Source organism: Cupressus sempervirens, chromosome 6 (assembly GCF_028749045.1).
Source record: "Cupressus sempervirens isolate cs-2001-9-10 chromosome 6, ASM2874904v1, whole genome shotgun sequence".
Classification (NCBI taxonomy): domain Eukaryota; kingdom Viridiplantae; phylum Streptophyta; class Pinopsida; order Cupressales; family Cupressaceae; genus Cupressus; species Cupressus sempervirens.
The window spans coordinates 384354312-384378520 of record NC_143123.1 but is presented as its reverse complement, the minus strand read 5'-3'; the positions used below and the strand labels follow the sequence as shown (position 1 = coordinate 384378520).

General features: G+C 35.3%; 1 protein-coding gene across 3 annotated transcripts in view; it reads left to right on the top strand.

The window, feature by feature from the left end:
* LOC149552667 (uncharacterized) overlaps window positions 1-24209 on the top strand; it is a 95788-nt gene that overhangs the window by 48304 nt on the left and 23275 nt on the right. For all 3 annotated transcript variants that reach the window (XR_016352964.1, XM_089788231.1, XM_089788232.1), the window contains exons 3-4: window positions 19828-19910; window positions 22698-24172. Coding sequence is in view for 2 of the 3 variants with exons in the window: in XM_089788231.1 (XP_089644357.1) it covers window positions 19828-19910; window positions 22698-24172 (1558 nt within the window). In the remaining variant the exon portion in view is untranslated. The remainder of the gene's footprint in view (window positions 1-19827; window positions 19911-22697; window positions 24173-24209) is intronic.

Below are 24209 nucleotides of genomic sequence, written 5' to 3'. Positions count from 1 at the left end.
CCTATGGTACGTATCATTGAGGATATGTGTGCACGTACCTTATGAACATTTTTTGAGTACTTAGTGAATGTCATGCAACTTGATGTTCAGGAGGCCAATGCTCAAGAGTACTTGGTGAATGTCATGCAACTTGATGTTCAGGAGGCCAATGCTCAAGAGTACTTGGTGAATGTCATGCAACTTGATGTTTACGAGGTCAATGCTCAAGAGTACTTGGTGAATAACATGCGACTTAATGTGTAGGAGGCCATTACTCAAGAGTACTTGGTGAAAATCTTGCAACTTGACATTCAAGAGGCCATTATTCCAAGAGTACTTGGTGAATGTCATGTGACTTGACATTTCAGGAGGCCATTACTCTTAATATCATTTTTCAGAGTACTACGTGAAGGTCACGTGACTTGACATTAAGAAAGACATTACTTTTAACATCATGAGATGATATCTAAATAGTGGATATCTTCTAATCAAAGATATTCTTAAAACTTGTCATTCTTGATTTTACATTGAGGTAATATCTTGTGTTTATCCTCCCTAGCTAAGAGGGAGTGTTGATATTTGATAGCTTCTGTTGGATAAACTTATTAGACTAAATTGAAGATATATATATACATGTAATTAAATAATAATGAATAGACATGTCCCATAATGGGACATGTCTCTTCATGTCTCATCCACAATATAAATAAGAGAGAGATCACCACCCTTGGAATACATATAGCTTACAGGTAGTGCAAATACATTTGCAGCATTCCAAAAATATAACAAGTTGAGCACTTGAAAAAACATGCCTTCATTTTCCTTTGCTCCCCATTAACCAGTAGACCTATTGCATTACCACTTGTGCCTTCGTCATTATGCATCAAGGATGAGGGTTCTGACATTGGGTGGGGCTAATTCAATAGTGGACGTCAAAACTCACAAAGGTCTATCATGTTATAAATTCCCATAGATCATTAGATCATTGAGATGGATTGCTAGAGGAACCTTCTTGATTTAAAAGCAAATACACATTTGTAGTCTTTGTGGTTTGTTAGAAGAATGAGATTAATGACTCACAAGTGCTATGACCTCAACAATGGGTCTCTTCGCTTGTGCTATCTTAGAATAGAAATAATAAGGCAGTCCATTCAAAACTGTTGTCAAATTTTTAAAATGTAACTTATAATGAGAACACAAAATAATTGCGGTGATTTGTGGAGGGCTTTTTGGGGGACCAAATTGAATAAATCAAACAAATCATTGGGCATAGAGTCACCTTGCATCAAATTCCTGAAGCAAAATTTCAAGCATATTGAATAATGATAATATACAACTTAATTAACTCCTCGTAAGAGAAGCCTTGTATCTTTGTTATTAAATTATGCAGTCACCACATAGAATTTCTCCTTAGGTGGAGTTGGAGGCTAATTATTGAATATGGCTAATGCAAATGACGTAGGCCTTGCTGCACGAACTAGTCAAAGCGACTGAAAGTGCTTGAAACCTTTTGTTGGAGTAATGTTATTTGGGTTCTACAACTTTGTGCTGATGTATCTTTGGCTTATGTGTACCTCTACAATTGCCTTCTTTCTATCAATGATGCTTACATGGTCAATGGATTGGTTGACAAGGTGGGAAGCTTTTTCTTGAATGCTTTAACCATGGCTGCAATTGTGGCGGCTAGAGTGTTATAATGTCATCAACCTCTTTTTAGATTTTACAATATGTCTTGATTTGCTAGTGGCTTGGGTGATGCAATTACAATAGAATCTACGCAACTTGACAAAATCTAGGGATGCATATTGCATGCCTATTGCTGCAAACCTCGATGTTGGACTTAAAGTTTTTTTTCATTGCTTTTTGTTCTGCAATTTTATTGTTGAGTTGAGTGAATGTATTATCTTGAGCTATAATTTTGATTTATTTTACTGTGTTTTTTGGTCTCTAGAGGTGAATTTCAGGGCTAGGGCTCATGTTTTAGGCTGAATTGTAAATTTAGGAGGTCAAAAAGGAAATAAAAAGAAAAAACATATTCTTTGTGGGTAACTTTGCTTGGGTTCGTTGTAGAGTGAACTTGGTGGAATTTGGGTTTGTTTTGTAGTCCTTGGCTAGACATGCATTGGACCAAGCCTAGGTACATATTGCTTAATTTGGGTAGTGGGAGGGCCAACTCAGTAATTGAGACTTAAAGATCGTAACACACTAAAACTAATAAACTAAGAAAAATTATCATTTGAAAGTATTGAAATGCATGTAAATGAAAGCCAACACTAATTATATTGATTTTTGCTAAGTTGCCGGTTTGGATTCCGGTTTGTATGTGGGTTTGACATTCAAAATTCGCTCACTTATTTTTTGGATTGGATTTGGGTTCGTTTTGGGTTCGTATGTACAAGTTTTTAAAAAAAAATATTTATATTCCCGTGAATGTTTCTCTATTGTGAATGGTTTGTTGACTCTGTTCTGTAACTTGTAATGGTAACAACTGTAACCTTTGTTTACAAGAAAAATATGAGAAAAAAATTGTAGCTTGTAATTTGTAACCTCTGCTTAGCAGAAAAAAGTAAAAACGGTAGAAAAAATTGTTGTTCAAGTTACTTGTTTGTCTTTTGGATGCAAAGTATAATGTTTTTGCCTTTTGGATGCATGATAATATTTCGGGATGCAAACTATAGTCTATAATGTTTTTGCATTTTGGATGCACAAGAAAAAAGACAACAAAATAAGTCTTGGACTCACGATACAAAACTAGAATGTGTAAAATGTTTTATAAAATGCAAAAGCAACCAAAAAAATCAGTGTCGTTTTAGGGTTTTAATTAAAAAATGTTTTAAAAAAAGCATTTGAAAAGTCAACCATGATCAAATTTGTTGTTCATTCGCTCTGGGTTCCATATTGGCTCAATGTGTTTTGTTGTCATTCTCTGCAAAATCATCTCGTAGTCGTCCAGGGTCCTTCCCAGCGAATGATGAGTGAATTAACCAATCTGCAGGCGAATTTGAAACAAATTCGAACCAAATTCGAATTTGTACCAAACTAACTTGCGAATTTGGGGTTGCAGGGATGAATATGATAACTTAGGATGTTTGATAATTATCATATGTTGTATATATTAAAATCATGGTGACCAAGAGATGATAGATAGAGGTTGGGAGTGACCATACTATAATTTTGGAAAACATGGCACATGGTTCCTTTGAGATGACTATGTATTCTATCCATTGATAAAACATCAATGAATATAACCATCTTAAGCCTCATTTTTGTTTCTGTTCGTATTGTTACATCTCTATTTTATGCTAAATATTGGAAATTATGTGACTATTATTGTTTTTTTTTCACTTATTTCAAAGGAAATCTCCCAAATTTTAAGCAATGCTTCTAGGAGATGTATATTCATTTGAATTCCCATGTCTGGAGATGTTCCCATATGGGTCTTTGAGACAAGATTGTGATTTTGGCATAGGATACGTGTACCAAGGATTGGGGTATGAGTCTCCTAGCAACAACAAGTATTTGATGTCATATTAGGTTATTTATTTCCAGTGAAACATGGGGGCTCGCACCCTTCCTTAAAACCTCGAGGTACCTGTCCCCGAGACTTCCCTGCCCCAATAATTGCGTCACCACATAGAATTTCTCCTTAGGTGGAGTTGGAGGCTAATTATTGAATATGGCTAATGCAAATGATGTAGGCCTTGCTGCACGAACTAGTCAAAGTGACTGAAAGTGCTTGAAACCTTTTGTTGGAGTAATGTTAGTTGGGTGCTACAACTTGTGCTGATGTATCTTTGGCTTATGTGTACCTCTACAATTGCCTTCTTTCCATCAATGATGCTTGCATGGTCAATGGATTGTTTGACAAGGTGGGAAGCTTTTTTCTTGAATGCTTTAACCATGGCTGCAATTGTGGCAGCTAGAGTGTTATAATGTCATGAACCTCTTTTTTGATTTTGCAATATGTCTTGATTTGCTAGTGGCTTGGGTGATGCAATTACAATAGAATCTACACAACTTGACAAAATCTAGGGATGCATATTGCATGCATGTTGCTGCAAACCTCAATGTTGGACTTAAAGTTTTTTTTCATTGCTTTTTGTTCTGCAATTTTATTGTTGAGTTGAGTGAATATATTATCTTGAGCTATAATTTTGATTTATTTTACTGTGTTTTTTGGTCTGTAGAGGTGAATTTCAGGGCTAGGGCTCATGTTTTAGGCTGAATTGTAAATTTAGGAGGTCAAAAAGGAAATAAAAAGAAAAATCATATTCTTCGTGGGTAACTTTGCTTGGGTTCGTTGTAGAGTGAACTTGGTGGAATTTGGGTTTGTTTTGTAGTCCTTGGCTAGACATGCATTGGACCAAGCCTAGGTACATATTGCTTAATTTGGGTAGTGGGAGGGCCAACTCAGTAATTGAGACTTAAAGATCGTAACACACTAAAACTAATAAACTAAGAAAAATTAACATTTGAAAGTATTGAAATGCATGTAAATGAAAGCCAACACTAATTATATTGATTTTGCCTAAGTTGCCTGTTTGGATTCCAGTTCGTATGTGGGTTTGACATTCAAAATTCGCTCACTTATTTTTTCAATTGGATTCGGGTTCGTTTTGGGTTCGTATGTACAAGTTTTTAAAAAAAAAATTTATATTCCCGTAAATGTTTCTCTATTGTGAATGGTTTGTTGACTCTGTTCTGTAAGTTGTAATGGTAACAATTGTAACCTTTGTTTACAAGAAAAATATGAGAAAAAATTGTAGCTTGTAATTTGTAACCTCTGCTTAGCAGAAAAAAAGTAAAAACGGTAGAAAAAATTGTTGTTCAAGTTATCTGTCTGTCTTTTGGATGCAAAGTATAATGTTTTTGCCTTTTGGATGCACGATAATATTTCGGGATGCAAACTATAGTCTATAATGTTTTTGCATTTTGGATGCACAAGAAAAAAAGACAACAAAATAAATCTTGGACTCATGATACAAAAGTGGAATGTGTAAAATGTTCGATAAAATGCAAAAGCAACCAAAAAAATCAGTGTCGTTTCAGGGTTTTAATTAAAAAATGTTTTAAAAAAAGCATTTGAAAAGTCAACCATGATCAAATTTGTTGTTCATTTGCTCTGGGTTCCATATTGGCTCGATGTGTTTTGTTGTCATTCGTTGCAAAATCATCCCGTAGTTGTCTAGGGTCCTTCCCAGCGAATGATGAGTGAATTAACTAGTCTGCAGGCGAATTTGAAACAAATTCGAACCAAATTCGAATTTGTACCAAGCTAACTTGCGAATTTGGGGTTGCAGGGACGAATATGATAACTTAGGATGTTTGATAATTATTATATGTTGTATATATTAAAATCATGGTGACCAAGAGATGTTAGATAGAGGTTGGGAGTGACCATACTATAATTTTGGAAAACATGGCACATGGTTCCTTTGAGATGACTATGTACTTTATCCGTTGATAAAACATCAATGAATATAACCATCTTAAGCCTCATTTTTGTTTTTGTTCGTATTGTTACATCTCTATTTTATGCTAAATATTGGAAATTATGAGACTATTATTGTTTTTTTTTACTTATTTCAAAGGAAATCTCCCAAATTTTAAGCAATGCTTCTAGGAGATGTATATTCATTTGAATTCCCATGTCTGGAGATGTTCCCATATGGGTCTTTGAGACAACATTGTGATTTTGGCATAGGATACGTGTACCAAGGATTGGGGTATGAGTCTCCTAGCAACAAGAAGTATTTGATGTCATATTAGGTTATTTATTTCCATTGAAACATGGGGGCTCGCACCCTCCCTTAAAACCTTGAGGTACCCTGCCCCAGTAATTGTGTACCTGAGTACCCCCACCTCCGCCATTCTACAACCACACTGCTGTCAGGACAGATACTTGAATTTGTATTTGAATTTTGTATTTTGAATGTTACTATTGGGTATGAACTATGTTATTATGTTAAATGCTCTATGGTTCTAGTTAGTGTTGCTATTTTGCATTCAAGTATTTCAATTTTTGCTACGTTCAAGCATTTCAAGTTCTACATTTATAGTATACACAGCGCGTCTCCGCCACCCCCCCCATTAATCTTTTTGCCCAAATATTAGAGATAACCAACAACAAAGAAGAACATAAAAAACAGGTACAAAAGACACAATAAAGCATCCTAGGAATAATCTTCCACTAGAGGGGAAACCCAGCCAGACCAGCAAAATATGACTTTTGTTGATATTAAATGTTTGAGTACAATGCTTTCCACCTCATTTATTTACAATATACCAAGCAATCATATAAATAGATTGCATAAGACTTAATCTTTCACAAAGGTGTCTTTGAGTCCCAAAAATAAAACCCTTCATATTTCCACATATTCAACACTTCACATTTCCATATGCATGCCTCTTCGCATGACATATTACATGTCTTTTTGCATAATATTTACTTAAATATAATCACAAATACCTCTTTCAGCTGCAGATGACCATAACAGTCATAATGAACATATTCTTATCTCATAAAGCTAACTTATCTATATTTTAGATATATAAAATAAGTTGAGAGATATCCTTCTCAGATGTCTATTGCACTCGCATAATTCGATAAGAATATCTCTCAGTCTATTGCACTCACATAATTAGATAAATCGGTATTTAAAAATAGAAGGAAAAAGAATTATATATTTGAACTGTTATAGAACTATGTTTCTTTTTAAAAGTTGCATAATAAATGATTTTGATTGGTTAAAATTAATCATCTAATAGACCTCAATACAATAGTATTGCCTTATGGCAAGTACTAATAACTGATTCTAATTGTATGCAGATGTCAGATGTCAGCCGTTATTTCTATTAAAAATAATAACCTCAACTCAATACAATAGTATTGCCTTATGGCAAGTACTAATAATTGATTCTAATTGTATGCAGATGTCAGATGTGAGCTGTTATTTCTATTAAATATATTATTTATTATTATCAATTCTTTTGTTGCTTTATTGACAAGTGTCCAATTTTTTTAAAATACTAAAATGTTTACAACCACAATTGATGTCACTATAGAAAGCCTTTCGACTTAATTAGAGATAAAGATCCCTATCGCATCAACAAACTTCAACACTCCCTCTTAGCAAGAGAGATCTTTAGTCACACTTGCACACATAGCTACAACCAAAGTTGATAAATTCACATAACATATGTTATGTCAGCATAACATAATCCACTATAGTTACTTTATAAGCACATAGAATGGAGTCACACACGTGACTCTTACCATGCCTGCTCGCAGAGAGTAGAACAAAGACTTTTATCTCAAAATTTCTCTTAGAGAAGAATACATTTCCACCATGCCTACTTGCGGAGGATGGTCTTGATGGAACTCTAAATTTTGGCAAATTCTAGATAAATTTTGGCAAATTCTAGTGTCCTAAATACTATGCCGAAGGGAGAATTTTCAGATCTGACCCACCACTTAGATTCAAACAATATGCTTCGAAACAATAAAAGGTCATAGTAAGAAGAATATGTAGAAAAAGAAGCTTGATTCATATTGGGCATCTTGTTCGGGTACACAACTTCCATATTTGATTATGGCCAATCATGTGATAATGCCTTCATCATCAAAAGCAGGAGAACTGGGTAATGTCAATGGAGGTGGTGAAATGGAAGACATGTCTAACTATAGTCAAAAGTCAATATCTACCCTTTGTTGTCATATTGATCCATTGAGTTTCTTGCCCCAACATCAATGCAAATAGAATGAGAAAGATTAGAGTCAAGGCAAAAGACAAGGCCCATTCAGATAACGAAGTACACAACTTGTTTGAATCTCTTCTATCACAATGTTCAGGAAATATGCCTTTGATTCAAAATTGAGGCCTTTAGGAGAAATGTTCACTTCAACCTTATTGACAACGCAAATAAGTATGTCTACCCTAGTGAAGTATTCATTAATGGCAAACTTTGATATCTTGACTTGTTATTTGAAGGATCAGGATGATGAAGACAAAACAAGTCTTGGTACCATAATCATGATTCCTGTTGGACTCAATAGACACACCAAAGATAAACAATGGAAGCATATGTTACCGCCAATGCATGGAATAGGGAATAAATGCTAGCTTGGATCTAATTCGCTTGGACAAGAAATGTTGGAGGCAATTGCACCTACAATTCAAATCACGTTGAGGAAGAAATTGCAATATGTATCACAAATCAACATGTTTGCAACAATAAGTCTACCATATTGGAAACAACCAACATATTTGCGGGCATGGATATTGATCAATTAGATGATGCCCCTTCAAGTCTCTATATCTGCAGAAATATTTCTTACATTGCACAAACATAAGGAGCCACACAAATGGACAAAGCAAAGTTTTTTGAAGCTTTAACTAGAAACAAGATAGAAATGGTAATGGTAAGGAAGCAATACGAAGAAGTCCATTACATTCTTTCCTCGTCATTACATGCCCGAGTGTTATCTCACATTCGCACAGGGTTCTAGTATTTATTTTCGAACAATATCATCTTCTCTCTTCCACTAATGTATTACCATCAATTGGGATGCCATCAAGAGTTTCTACTCAGTGACAAAGTAAAGAAAATACTTGAAGGAATGGCATCGTGGATTTTATTTATCGGGTGGGGTATGTATGCTGCCTTTAATATCCATGGAGAGAGGATATTTTAATTATTCACATATTAGTTTTGATCACCGATAGAAGGATAGTCAAAAGGTGTGATTAATATGTGAAAGGGTACAAGTTTTAAAATGAAAAGTCATGTCTATGAATAAGAGATGCTATATAGGTCAAAAGGAAAAATAACAAGAAGACATTAGAACAAGCAATTATAAGAAGGTGTAATATATTTATTTGTAAAGAAGGAAAGCGAGTCTGAATATAACTTTGTAATATGATTTCAATTATTTTATTTCAATAATAAAATAAAAAGCCGTTGTTTATTATTAAAGCCATGGAGAATTAAACTGTAGATGATTTGTCCTTTATAATCATTCTAAAATTTTGTATACAATTTAAATATCAAATAAGTGGACATGGTCATTTAGCATCTTGAATATGATCATCATAGATATAGTGAAATATCAAATTGTTTATGTATCTGTGTCCAGTTTGTCTCCCTACTAGAGGAGTTAAAATTCAATTTGGACTAATTTAAGATTGCATATATATATTTGATCTATTGCATCTTGATTATTTAATTGTTGACAATATAAGTGCATAGAATTTTATAAAGTTGTACATGAAAATCTTCACTGAAGTTGACTCTATTGCTTGAATGAGCAGAGACACTAGTCTTTTTATTATTTAAGGTAGAAAATCTATAACTTCCTTCTTACGACCATCAAATCCATTGTTAAAACCTTATACAATTCATTTAATTCAAACACTTAGCATTTAGTTTCATTTTAATCGAGTTCAAAGACCTTACTAGCCAGAGAACTCCAAAGCTTAATTTTGCTTTGGAAAAGCTTTGAACCAAGTAATTAGGTTTGAGGAGAAGGTCTACTCGCCTACGTGTAGTGGAGCTTGAAATGCAGGGGAATCTAGATGGTTCTTGTTCGTTGGCCAGAATTGATTGTGGAATCCTATTGGAGAAGTGGTAGGCTCTTGGATTTCCAATTTGCGGTTTTGGGAACCAACAGGTCCACAATACCTACTTGTAGAGGGTGGAATGAGGGCTTTCACTTCAGACTTCTTCGATAGAAGAATACATGTCTACCATGCCTACTCATAGAGGGTGATCCACCATACCTACTTGCAGAGGGTGGCATGAGGGCTTTCACCTCAGACTTCGTCCAGAGAAGAATGCATTTCCACCATGCCTACTTGCAGAGGGTGGTATGAGGGCTTTCACCTCAAAGTTCTCCTAGAGAAGAATGCATTAATAACTTAGTTTTTCTCTTAACAGAGACTCCCTCTCAGCAGGGACAGCAGGGACAGCTAAAATCACCACAATAAGATAGCTAACTCTTGCATAAACTTGCAAAGGGTTGGACATCTTCCTTTGTCATGTAACCTCCCTCAGAAGTTGAATAGTCTCTCATTAGATACGATCTTCCTTTTTTAATGAATGTAATGTGTCATCAATTTAGAAGCAAGACTACAAACAATGTTGCATAATCTCTCGCTATCCCATTGCATCCTAAATGATGCTTTGTTCATCACGATAAGGTCTCTGATGTAGCCTTCCTGTGAGGCCGAAACATCTCCCTCTAAATGTTGTTTAAAGTAAACATCTTAATGTTCATGATCTCTCCTTATTACATTTCTTCTTGTTGCAGGCTGCAATCAAGAAGGGTAATTAATATCTCATATATGAAGTTCACTTCTTAAATAACAAAAAAAATCAATATCAGAGAATACTTGTCTCTTTCCCATAGACTTCCATGTAGGCTCAAAAAGAAGATAATTATGACATCGAGAAACTTACAGCTGACATACTTTTTTTTTTTAAGGATCATTTTGCATATGCAATAAACACTTTTTTTTCACTACTTGACAAAGTAAAGATTTACCCACTCCGTTCACAGCCAGGCAAGATTACCAAAACGAAGAACTTGCTGCTTGATAAGTTCATCATTGCTATGGAAGGGTTATTTGAATCAAAACAGACAACATACATCACAGCAGTCACACCAAGAGCTTGCATGGGCTGCATCTTGACTTGTTCCTCCTTTCAGTTTTGCTTTTTACAGTGACACCAAAAATAACAGCCGTCTCCAAGCATCAAAATGTAACGCGCCGCCAAAGGATCCAAAAGAATTAACCTAAATTTTTACTAAGTTTGCCAAACAATTTTTTTTTTTAAAACATGAAAGATAAACCATTCATATCAAACACATAGTAGCGGAAACAATAACGTACAATCAACTGTAAGCATACATAACAGGTTACATTCTTTAAGGATCCCAAGACGTTGAGTCACATTTAATCTAATTAATACTAAGTCTAACCACTACCACATCTACATAAAAGAATAAATAGAAAGTCCAATGTCCATATTACACGTGTTCCGAATGCCTCTTGACAATTAAATTCAGAATGCTCAATCATCCACTGTACATGACACAGGGTACGAAAAGCTTAAAAGAATATACATGTGTGAAAATAAAGTACATCATCATCCTCTACTATTCCACGATGCAAGTGCAATAAGGTAAATGAAACCACATGTCATACATGATACATCATCATCCTATACTATTCCATGATGCAAGTGCAATAAGGTAAATGAAACCACATGTCATACATGATACATCATCATAGAAGATATAAACATCCATCGTAAAAGATAACCATAAAACATAACACATAATTATCTAAGTGCATGGTTCCTCCCAACCGTAAATAGCATCATTAGACCATCGTGGGTCTTAGCCATCCCTCCGTGTGTAACATCCCAAATCACCGAAGAGATCATCGGTATTATCATAGTAGAAATGTCACTCCTAAAACATACTATATCATATGTAGAAAGCAATCTAACATGCTACAACATATGCATCAGAAATCTAATCATGCAAAATAAAGCATAAGATAAGTAAACAACATCATCTATCATATGCTAATCATCAATATAAGGATACATGTCCATCATCATAATCCTAGAACAGAACAAAGATAGATGCCAACAAGGAATGCATCAGCCACAATGTCTTAGACGGATCTCAAATGGTAAGAGTGAAAAAGCACTACCACCCGATCGCGTGAAACCTAAATGGCCCACTCCCACCGTGCTGAGGAGATAGTCTCGAGTCCCAAACAAGATATCAAATCACATAACACAAGATAACAAATCACATAACACAAGTACTCTCTAAGTCCAGGAAATCCTAAAAGTATACTAACTCAAAGGTTCTAATCAAAATCGACATCTAATCCCAGAGGCACAACAAAGACATGTAGGAAACCTACTATGCAAGTGGGAAAGTGTCATCGGACGGATCACGCTAGAGTTACCCTGGTAGTCTCTCAATAGACCTCGGCCCTCTAGTGATCCCTATGCGGCCACTAGTATCCTCTTATACTGACGAGGCATACTACGGAATGCAAGGTCGCAACCAAGTATTCTCTCTACTCCCATCCTAGTCTGTACTAGCACTCGAGGCATGGGCGAGAACAAACAATTATCTTATTAGGTTCATTTAATCCTTATTTAGTTTAAATGTTTTCACTTGTTAAAACAACTTACAATGAGTTACCCTAGCAGCCACTTAGGGCCTCGGCCCCCATTGCAAGCCACTTCCCGACACTACAAGTAGATAACCTACCCTAGGCTCATGGAACCATAAATCACAAAATCACCATAGTCTTATACAAGCGACTACAAAAATACCAAAAGATAATCCACAATAAGAGTATCAAAATCTCCATTAGCAACTAAAAAGCATCCATAGATAATCATGAACACAACAGTTCTCTCTTGGCAATTGAAGCTATCACTGATAAATCACCATATCCATTGGTTCTCAACAAGTAACCAAAAAGTTTCTCAAAGTAACACTGATCGAAGACTCCAAAATGGTTGAGTCAAAACATTTCACAACATGACAACATCAAGAAATAAATCAACACTTTAGTCCCATCATGGTGACTGGAAAGTAATCCAAGGATAATTGATTGATGACTCAAAATGGTTAAGTCAAGTGTCTCAGATACATATAACTCAGCTTCACTCAAGAAGACTGATGAGCAATAACAATCAGTAAATACAACATCTCACAGAGCATACGATCACATTACCATGGTTGGGTTTTAAAAAGATCGAGACCAAATGATATCAACATGCCATCACATTCGCATAACTCCCAAGCCTTTGGTAGACGTCCTAACTAGTCAACACTCTAGGACCACCCAAACCCCAAACATGGATAGCATAAAGAACAAGATACAAACACATATTTTAGTTTGCTTTCACAATCACATGGTTAAGCCAAATATTAGGTTTCAGTTTTCGTTTTCAAGTACATTTCAAGTGTATAAGATTCTTCATTTAATTTACAACTCAACCCATTTATCTCTTTAAATCAAGCATAGAATTATTATTTTAAAACAATTTTCTAGAATAATCAGAAGATAATTACTTACTTATTTTAATCATTAAGCTAGTTCCCATTGACTTTTAATAAAATCGTTGCATTATTTACTAAAATCAATGTTACTAATAATTAAATGAAACTCCCTTAATTCCAAGAGCATCTCCCATTATTCAAATCATAATAATTTACCATGTCCTTAAAATCGAAAAACTCCATTTACTTAAATTGACTAATAATTAATTACACTTCTACAATTAACTAGTCTTAATTAAATTTAACTTAATTAGATTAGTTAATATATCATATAAAACCTATGTTACTCGGAAACGCGTTTCCTGCCTTAAGCCTTGAGTTTCAAAAACCGTCCCCGTTTCGGGGACTTGGGGACGGCCGGAAATGTTTCCAAGCCGTCCCCACCCAAGCAAAAAAATCGAAAACCTGTCCCCGAAAATTCGGAAACAGTCAACGCGTTTCCTGATGGTGTTGACCGTCCCCAGGACTCCGTAGCTGTTTCCTATCCGTCCTGGGGACTGCTTGAAGTTTCCAATTTTAAAATAAAATTCAACTTAAAAAAATAATTACTAGTGATATGCAATTTTTTATTGTTTTCCCTTGGGGTGTAATAGAGAAAATATTAGATCACACTCTACCTAGCTGTTGTTCATGATTAGTTAAATATTTAGAAACATAACAGTAATCCGAGTTTAGAAACAAACAATAATCTTAGTATCTGCCCAGAAAATTTCACTATTAATATACAAGACTTTTATTGTTTTCCCAGGGGTACAATAGAGAAAACATTTCACACTCTACTTTACGTAGCTGTTATTCATGATTAGCTAAATATTTTATGCTAAAGTTTCATCTTTTGAAGCTGTTATAGTGTAATATCTTCAAATAGGGATGCTAGGAAAAGATAACAAATATTGTAAACTAGGGCACAAACATTCTGAATATTTATTTGCATTCAAATACGTCAATTACAGCTCAGATATTATGTCAGAATTAGATTTGAGTTTATCAACTAAAGACAGTTTTTTAGATTATATTTTGAGTTTAGAAACATACAATAATCTTAATATCTGCCTTGGAAATTTCAGTCTTGAAATACAACCTTCCTTACTATTTTTGAGATAAAATAGAGATGGATATGCAGATTTTGATACTCGACTTGCCTAGAAGTCAGCTGTCCAAAAAACATAAATATAGGGTTTACACATATCAAACATGCAAAGTTGTCCTTGAAATGATGGCCAAGTTATAATGGCCCAAAATGAAGGTTTCCAATCCTAGTGCAATTAATTACAAAGGTGCTGAAACGCAGCACCAAATTAAGTTGCTCAGGTCAGCTATAAAATCCGCTAGCTAAAAATGTCTGTCAACAATATATATATATATATATAGCCGTCCCCTGCCGTCCCTTATTTCAGCCAAAAAAGAAGCCGTCCCGGAAACCCGTTTCCTCGTCCCCCCGTCCCGGAAACTCGGGGTAACATAGTATAAAACTAATGCATAAAAATAAGATTCTGTTTTAATTCAAACCCAAACCTGCTGCAGTGGCAGAATAGAAAACTTATGCGACATGAAGATAGCATACAAAACTATAAATCCAGAATTGCATTGTGACAGGAAATCTTGTGGCGACAGGAAGATAGCATATAGAACTATAAATCTAGAATTGCATTGCGACAGGAAATCTAGTGGGGACAGCGACAGGGTAGTTTGTGATGAATTTCCTTCATAAATAAAACTACGGTTTCCTAATGTTTTCTTCGCAACCAAATAAAAATTAACATACATATCTAGAATCCAATTTCAAGATTGAAGATTCGTTCATGGAATATATTCAAACACATATAACAGACACAATGAATATAGGAAGAGAAAGAGTGCAAATGGAATATGCGAAAATCACGAGTGCACTTGGATACTGATGCTAATTTGCTATGCCTTAGAAGGCCATAGAAAAATCCCTTCCTTCTCCAACATTCGCCATTCGTCCAAGAATCAAACCAACCGAAACCCCCAAGTGACTAAAAGTGCTTGTGGAAGCATATGAGCATGTAGAAGCATAAGAGCTTCTCGAATGCATCTAAGCTTGTCCATACACACTAGGAGAGCGTCTATATAAAGGCCTCTAAGAAGCATTTAGAATGTGTCTAGAAAGAACTAGGAGATAAGCGTGACAACTAAGCACATAACTTCCATGATAAGAAGATAAACATGATGAGGTCTCTAGAATGTTGTAGACACCATGTGCTCAAATAATGTGCTAACTCCTAAGTGTAGACAACATGTGCATAATTAGAGTGCAAACTCCTGTGTTGTCTACATGACAACTCCCGAGAGTTCGCATACTCCTATGTGAATAAATATCAAAATAATGCACATTAATTTATTTAATATTCACTTTTCTCTTTTCAAATTAATTTATTAATTCTTAAATCTCATGCACTCACTTTAATAAATTGACTTGTTTTATCTTAATATATATATATTTTTTAATCACATGCACACATCATGCAATTTATAATCTTTTAATAATTTTAATATCTTTTCCACTTTTTAAATTTATTTTTGAAACTTGATAAAATATTTATTAACTTAAATAATAATATTATTTAGCATTTATTTAAAAATGAACTCTAAATATATTAGTATTAAATTAAATAAATATTATCACGTTCCAAATCTAAACTTATGACTTTTATCTTTAAATTTAATTATTTTATTTAATTAATTTCTCAATTAATTAAATAAAATAAATATCATATTAAGTTTTCATTAAATTAAACCATTAATTAAATCTTTTAATTAGGCTTAATTAATAGAAAATACACCAAAGACTCATAAAATACGAAAACCCATTATAGCAAAACACATACAAAATCAAACCAAAAGGGTTAATATCACGAATTATGTCATCCGACGTATTCAGAGGGTACTCAACTCAGATACTTGTCCTAATTTTCAATTAGGACAAATGGCTTAAAGGCTTGAGATTTGGACTTGAGAATTTTATCTCCCCTCTCTTACCATTGAGATAATGCGATAGGGTACGCTCATCTTGGCAATTCAGGGAAGTCGATACCTGGTACCTGCAACCTGCATAAAAACCATGCATGTACATATATATATATATATGCTAAGCTAAACAGGCAATGGCAGGAAGTGGTGCATCGTGTAGATCCCGACTAGCAGGTGACTACGACTCTCTTCTTTAACCACATCAAAAATGCCATACAAATAGAAGAACAAACACGCACACCATACACATGCAAGTATGGGGTAAGTATCCATAAGAAAACACATGTGATAATAAACCATCTAACTAATCATCATCAATAATTGAAAGTAATGTAACAATCATCATGCATACATGAGATGTAGAGTCTAAGTAATCTCATCATATAATAAGCTGAATCTGAGACAATATCTAATAATCTCAAAATAATATCACTAATAATCATCAACATAAAACTGTCCTAAAAGAGTTCGGCAACAATAGCAAAATGCGAACTAGGGGCAGGCACTACACAAAACATTTATAAGCTAATTTGAGAAAGAGAAAAACCATTATAGGCCCCATTTGGACAGAGAGAAATTGTTGTAGTAAGAATGCTACGAACATCAAAACAGTTTTGAACAAATTAAAATAACTATTTGAAGTGTCTATGCAATTTGGAAACCAGTCCTATTTTCACCTCTCAGATCTGGCCTCTGCAAACTATTGAAAGTCTAGTGCAAATTCATATTATGTTACAGAAACACTTGCCCAACAGAGGCTTATGAGATTTAAAACAATTGAAGTCAGGAAACAGTATTTCCTCATAATGCCAAGGAATCATAAAAGCTGTGAGACGAGCAGCAACTCCCTTCAGCAGTGTTGATAGCCAATACTTCTGATATTGCTCGCACACCAAATTCATCGAATGCTGTCATCATCAAATAATGATCAAACCACAAAAATGATAAGTATAATAGTTCCAGAGATTAAAAATTGATGAGAAAGTAAAAACATAATAAACAATACTCATCTGTCAGCAGCACTAGATTTCAATTTGAATCCTAGGCTGTCCTCCTTTTTCAAGGTAGTTGATTACAATCATAGCTCCGCATCAAAGTTCCATTAATGCGAAAGAGGTGAAGGTTCTTTCTTACAATTGCAACACTGACTTCTTATATCAAAAATATGTTCAAGCTACTGCCCAATAACCAGCTAGCTTTGATATAATATCATTTTCTTCCTCTCTTAGGGAAGAGATTCCTTTTTCCATAGAGACTCTTAATAGTCAAAGGAATTGAGCAGGTCTTCCAACAGTATTTTTTCTCTTGTATTACAAGCTAAAGTTTCAGGATCAATGATAGCACAAACAGTGTGGGATACAAAATCCTTTATAGCATCATCATCCGAGTCACTTGCACTAGTCGGCTGTCTGTAATTCCTATTAACTCTCATCTCATCATCCCCTACTGCCTGCTGCATAAGATTTTGAGATTGATTTCTACATGCTTGACAATAAAAGAACCCATCTCCTTCAGTAGACGTTCTAGTGCATCCACAAACATCGCAAAGGGTGTTTTTCAGTTAGCAAAATGATTTCCAAGATCTAAGAGCATCCACTCATCATTCAACCTTAACTGTCGAAGCAATACAAAGAGACCATGATGATAGTTACGAAGGCGACAATAAGATTGGAATAAATATGACAGCTGAAGCCATTGGGACTGAATCCGCTAGTCATCAATGAAGAGGTAATGGGAGAAAGAATCCACAATGCATGAAAATAGCGGAATGCTTGTTGTCTCGCCAAAACAATAAATCATGCACACATCAAACAGGCCTTACATATTGCATGGTTATGACAATGATAAACAAGTAACAACGATAGACCCAAAAAGTCACCGCCACAAGGGAGCCGTTTGAATGAGAGTGAAACGGATGGTGAGCTTAGCCATTTAATTTCTAAGTAGACACGTTGCCATTTGAGACATTTGGAAATCCATTGAGAAAAAAACCTACGCGCATTTAACCTTTCATGCCAGCAGAGAGAGTATAATGGCAGAGAATATAGACACGTTGCCATTTGAGACATTTGGAAATCCATTGAGAAGAAAACCTACTCGCATGTAACCTTTCATGCCAGCAGAGAGAGTATAATGGCAGAGAATATTCATTCTTCAAAGATGGACAACAATTACCTGGCCATTGAATATAGAAAATATGAGGAGCTTAAATTCCTTCGTTAGCATTCATAATATTGTATAACAGCAATTTAGTTTAGATGGAATGCAATTTCATGAGCTAAAAATTCAACACTCCATGTAGATATCCACAGTTGACAAGACGACAGTAAAAGAAAATCGATGAGTATGATTTCAAAAAATGAGGATGTTAGCTTCATCGTTAGCTTCAAATCAACATGCTCTTGTGAAGTTTCAGACGCTTGATGCATGTTGCTTCTGTAACTCGATTGTTGGACCTCCATCTCAAGATGTAGTGTGAATTTCATCGTAAACAGATTCAGGATTGCCTCCATTTCCATATCGTTCTCAGCTTATGAGATAGCAAAGAAATAATGCTGACAAGAAGCTTGGTCACGAAATCAGATACAGACAAGAATGATGCTTAATCTCTTTTTGAATATTCAAGGCAAGAAAGGTGTTGAACTTCCTGTCAACTAATAATACAGATCTCTCAAACATACAAAACTCTGAGAATAGGCTCTTGATATTTTAGTAAAGATCTCCAAAACACAAGCCTCTCAAATTGCAAATGAAATATAAACCCAGACTAATGGACACGAGAGACTTCTTTTAATGCTGTTATCTGAAGTAGGCTCTGATATCATGTTAATGTTTTTGCCCAAACATTAGAGATAACCAGCAGCAAAGAACAAAATAAAAACGGGTACAAAAGACGCAATAAATTATCCTAGGAAAACTCTTCCACTTGAAGGAAAAAATGCAGCCACACCAGCAAAATATGACTTTTATTGATATAAAATGTTTGAGTACAATGCTATCCACATCTTTGATTTACAATATATATAAATAGATTGCATAAGACTTCATCTTTCACAAAGGTCTCTTTGAGTCCCAAAAATAAGAACCTTCATATTTGCATATATTCAACACTTTACATTTTCATATGCATGTCTCTTCGCATGACGTACGCCACATGTCTTTTGCGTAATATCTAGTTAAATATAATCACAAGTATCTCTTTCAGCTGAAGATGACCATAACAGTTGTAACAAACATATTTCTATCTCATAAAATCAGAGATAAAGATCTCTATTGCAGCTACAAACTTCAACGATCCCCACCACCTACTGCCGTCGCAAAATTGAGGCCATTTGTGCCCCTGTCCCGGAAACTTGTCTCGATGTACTCCAGTACCAGTGTTACACTTTTTATTTACAAGGGATTGACAGAAAAAAATATTCTTAAAGAGTTTGTGGATTATGATATTCATGCCAAAGGATGGTCCCACTTACATGGCAGTGCTTTTTTATTCTTTTCTTGCCTTATCACATGTAAACTTTGAGTGGTTGTACATTATGATTAGATTACTGGTAAGTTTAATGAATTTTGGGGCTTATGGTTACGTTTTAATTTTTATTTTGTCTCAATGGCTTTGTTCCTAAGGTTTATATGTAAAAGACAATATTATTATCTCCAATATTCTGTATGGACTCAACAGAATTTAGGTTGATTTGTTGAGGTATAAATGAGTTAATATTCATACAGTGTTTTATATTAGATGTTTATTTGTGCAGTTTCAGGTTTGTGATATTTGTGGCGATGCAGGCTTTGCAGATTGTCTATATATTTGCAAACAGTGCAAGGGTGCTGAACATCTGTATGTTCTCTGTTAAACTCTTTATCCAATTGGCATAAGAAAAAATAGAATATTACTGGCACATATTTGTTTAGGTGGTATCACATAGATACTATGGTAGATTGTGATACTTGAGATAAACTGGAAGTGCTCAACTTTTTTTAGTGCCCTACCTTGCCAGACATAGTTTGTGATAATCTTATTCTGTCGATACCTGTCCTAGCTGGAATTTTGTACTTACAGTTTTGAGTGCATGGTGCATTTTGTGGCAGGGTTAATGGGTTTTTCTTGTAAACTGCTTGCATAAGTTAGTTGTGATATTCTAGTCACTTCCCTATCAGGTTTACATTTAAACTGCTTTGGGTGTCTTATGTTGGGATTGTATGTCCAATTGTCACTTTTTAAAGGTTTGTCTCTTTTGTCATTTCCAGGATGACATAAGGTTTAATGGTATCCTTTTTCCTGCCGTTGGCTGCATTCTCTATCTTGAGTACTTTTCCTCTGGCTTACCAGTCATCCTGGTTCTTTTGGTACATAATCAAGCAGCTACCTCTCCCCCTTGCTCATATTCTTGTCTATTTGACAGGTTAAATGACAGCCATACCTCTCTCTAATATAATGACTATTATCCCTACCAGCATTTGCAACCCTCCTGCAAACTCTTTTTCTTTAGCCTTTGTTGCTATTAATGTGAAAGTGTTTTCCATTAAGATATAATCCTCTAATTCTAAGGCAGAAACCGGATGGCAAATGAAACCCAACAGTTCACAAGAATTAAAGACAATTAGAAAAAATATAACTAGGGAATTACATTAATATGGAAGTGCTGCTTACCAGGTTAAAGCTTGTCATGCTTGTACTGGTCTATTTTTTGACCCATCTATGCTAGCCTTTTCCTGTATGTCTAGTCTATGAGCCTGTTTACCAAGATATGATCACAATGGAAGAAACATGCTGCTCCATAATGTACATTTGTAGATATCCAGGATAAGTCAAATCTCGGTTCAAAACTTTAGAAAGATGTAATGAAATAAAATTATAACTTGTATTCAACATGCCAGAGTCATTAGGGTTTATTATTGTTGTCTATGTGCATGCAAGTCTTGCAGCTTTGGTTAGGTTTCATTCACCTTCTCAGAACACCTCTGACCTGTTTTTAATTCCCACTTTGTGTGAGGTCTGAAGCAGCTTTAGCCAGGAGATCAGCTGATCCGTCCACCAATTTTTTACATGGATACACTTGAAATTGAAGGCCCTAAAATTCCAATTTTCAACAGTCATTGGAAGTACATCCAAAATGCCTCACATTGTATTTGTTTCCCCCTCTCTGATTTATTCGGAAACCTCAATGTATTATTCCCAGCCAGATATAACTTCAACAAACACCAATTATTTCTTAACTAAATAGTGTTTGGCATTTCGTCAAACATTTGGCAAGCATGCTCTGATACCTCTGTAGAGAGCCTGAGCTGGCTCAACTGGCTGTGCAGATGAAAGTGCAAGATGTTTTGTTGTGGTTTTTTGTGCTTTTTGAATTTGAATTCATAAATGTATATATTGGTATGAAATCCTAAAATATGCAATTGACAATTCACACCATTCACTACAAGTTTTGCAATTTACTGATTATCAGATAATGCTGCAACAGGATTTATTGGCTATATTCAATATTTTCCAGAAAGATTGTTTACAGACAAATATGGAACCTGTTTATGTGGTGCTGTGACCTTATTGCAGCAGACTCTATGCTGCCCTATGCCCAATAATTACCACCCAGAATTTAATCAATTTGACCCAGGATGGTCGTTCTCCCTAGCAATCACAGTCATGTCCCATTTCTCACCCGTGGCTGCTAGAAGTAGCGTTGCCAGTAAAGACTATACTCCACGCAGGGCTGTGAGTCATGTGACTCTAATTGCAGGCAGAATTGAAACACCCTAATTGCAACAGATTTGCAGTTGACTCTCACCCAAATAAATCTTTCAAGCAACAGTGATGACAGTAATGAAAGATGATGAACCAATTCTTAGAAATACCAATTCCCGAACTCATACACAACAGCAAGGGCATAAAATTCACCAACCTTAGAATTCCACACAAAGACAACAAAAGCAAAATAGTCAATTCGATAATCGGATCATCAGATACTTTTCCATCAAAATGAGCTTATATTTATAACCCCAATTGGCACAAAGTTTCCCAAATGCAACTTCACTTAAGAAGCTTCACCAGTAAAACATAAGTGCTATTATAATAATGAAATTTTAATTATTAAGTAATAAATATGGGCTCACACAATAAATAGCGTGATCCGATGCAGTTATGGCAACCTTCCAGCACGCACCACCATCTGCACTGCCAAATATGACAATTGCCTGAGTCATACTCACCAAAAATGGTTAGTCCACAACTGAGACCCCAAATCACACTGTCAGCTCATGAGGGTCGCAATAATGATTTGACTCCATCAACTACAGGAGCTCGCCAAAAATGTGGACATTACACTCAAGGTTCTACCATATCTGACATCTTCCATGCACCCTATTGGTATTTAGCTTGGCATATTAACTTTTGCTTGAAGCTCATTTTGTTTGGGGTGTTTGCTCTTCTGTATGTTATTTCTTTTCATACCATGGATTCTATTGTTTGTTCATATTATTATAAGAATTTTTCTCTTTTGCGGTTTTTATAGTTGATTATTTTCTATATGGTAACTTCTGTCTTTAACCATGACTGCTTTTATGACTGGATAATCAAATTTGGATTGTTGCTTTTTTGATGGTTCATATATTTTGTCTTTTTTTCCAGATATTGCATGCCGGTGCAGCCTGATTCTGATGGGGAAGCTTGTTGGACTTGTGAGATATGCATGTTGAAGCAAAAAACCACACAAGGAGGGACAGTTGCATCATCGTTGTATTCTGAACTTGAGCCATCACAAGAACAATTGAGTGAGTTTCTAGGGGAATGCCAAGATTCTCATCCAACCATCAAGAAGCAAGCCTCTGAATGCTCCGATGCCACTGATTCTCCTAACAAAAAGCGAGAACCTGACAAGTTTGATGGTACCAAGTCTCTTCCAGCTAGCAAGAAGAAAGCAATTGAGAGTTCAAATGAAACTGATTCTCTTCCAAAACACAAAGAGAAAATGCTTAGGAATTCTAGTGGCATTGAAATTCTTTTTATTAACAAGAAACAAAACTCTGAGAGTTGTAATGGTATTGATTCTTCAAATAACAGTAAGCAAGCTCTGAATAGTTCTAATTGTACTGATTTTTTCCGAAGTACAAAAAAGCAAGTTCTTAAGAATTCTGATGGCCCTTATTTCCCTGATTTTTCACTAATCAGAAAAAAACAAGTAGTTGAGAAGTCTGATGGTAGTTATTCTCTTCCAAGTGATAAGAAACAAGAAATTGAGATTTCTCAGGTCACTGATTCTTTTCCAGTCAGTAAGAAGCAAGAACTTCAGAATCCTAACTGTATCGATTCTCTTCAGGGTAGCAAGAAGCAATCACCTAAGTGTTTCAGTCGTACTGACTCACTTCTTATTAACAAGAAGGAAGTGGTTAAGAGTTCTTATGGTGCTGACTCTCCTCCAGCTATTGAGAAGCAATCGCCTGAGAGTTCAAAAGATACCAGGTCTCTTCCGGCTAGCAAAATGCAACCACTTGGTAGTGTTAATTGTACTGATTCTCTTTCAGTTGGAAAGAAGGGAGTACTTGAGAATTCCAAAGGTACTGATTCCCTTCCTGCTAGCAAGAAACAGTCGCTTAGGAGTTGTAGTGGTGTGGACTCTCTTCCAGGCAGGAAGAAGCAAGCAACTAAAAGTCTTAATGATACTGATTGTTCGAAAGAGAGCTCTGAGAATAGACCAAGTTTGAGACAATCACCTGTCTTGGAGGCACAGGTGATTCCAGCTCTTGTGTCATCTGGATCAAAGAGTGCTACTGTAGACAAATCATTTGATTCATCCTGCCCAAATACTTTGGATTCAGCAAAAACATCCTTAAGAAGTAGTAAAGAGATTGGCAGTAATAACGAGCAGTCATCTTTAAACAGGAAGTTGTCTAAATCAAAAGTTGCAGTGGAATGTGGAATGGAACTTAAGAAATTCGTGCCAGCTGATAGCATCAGAGTATCAGAATTGAACAAAGATGGCTTAAAATTGACAAATAAAGTGTCTGATAAGCATAATGATTCAAAAATGCCAGAATCTTTATCACCTATGGAAGTGGATTTATCAGAGTTTAGCAGTGGCTTGATAGCAAAAGGGGATTCTTCAGGTTTGTCAAATTACAGATTTTTAAATTGGATAGAACT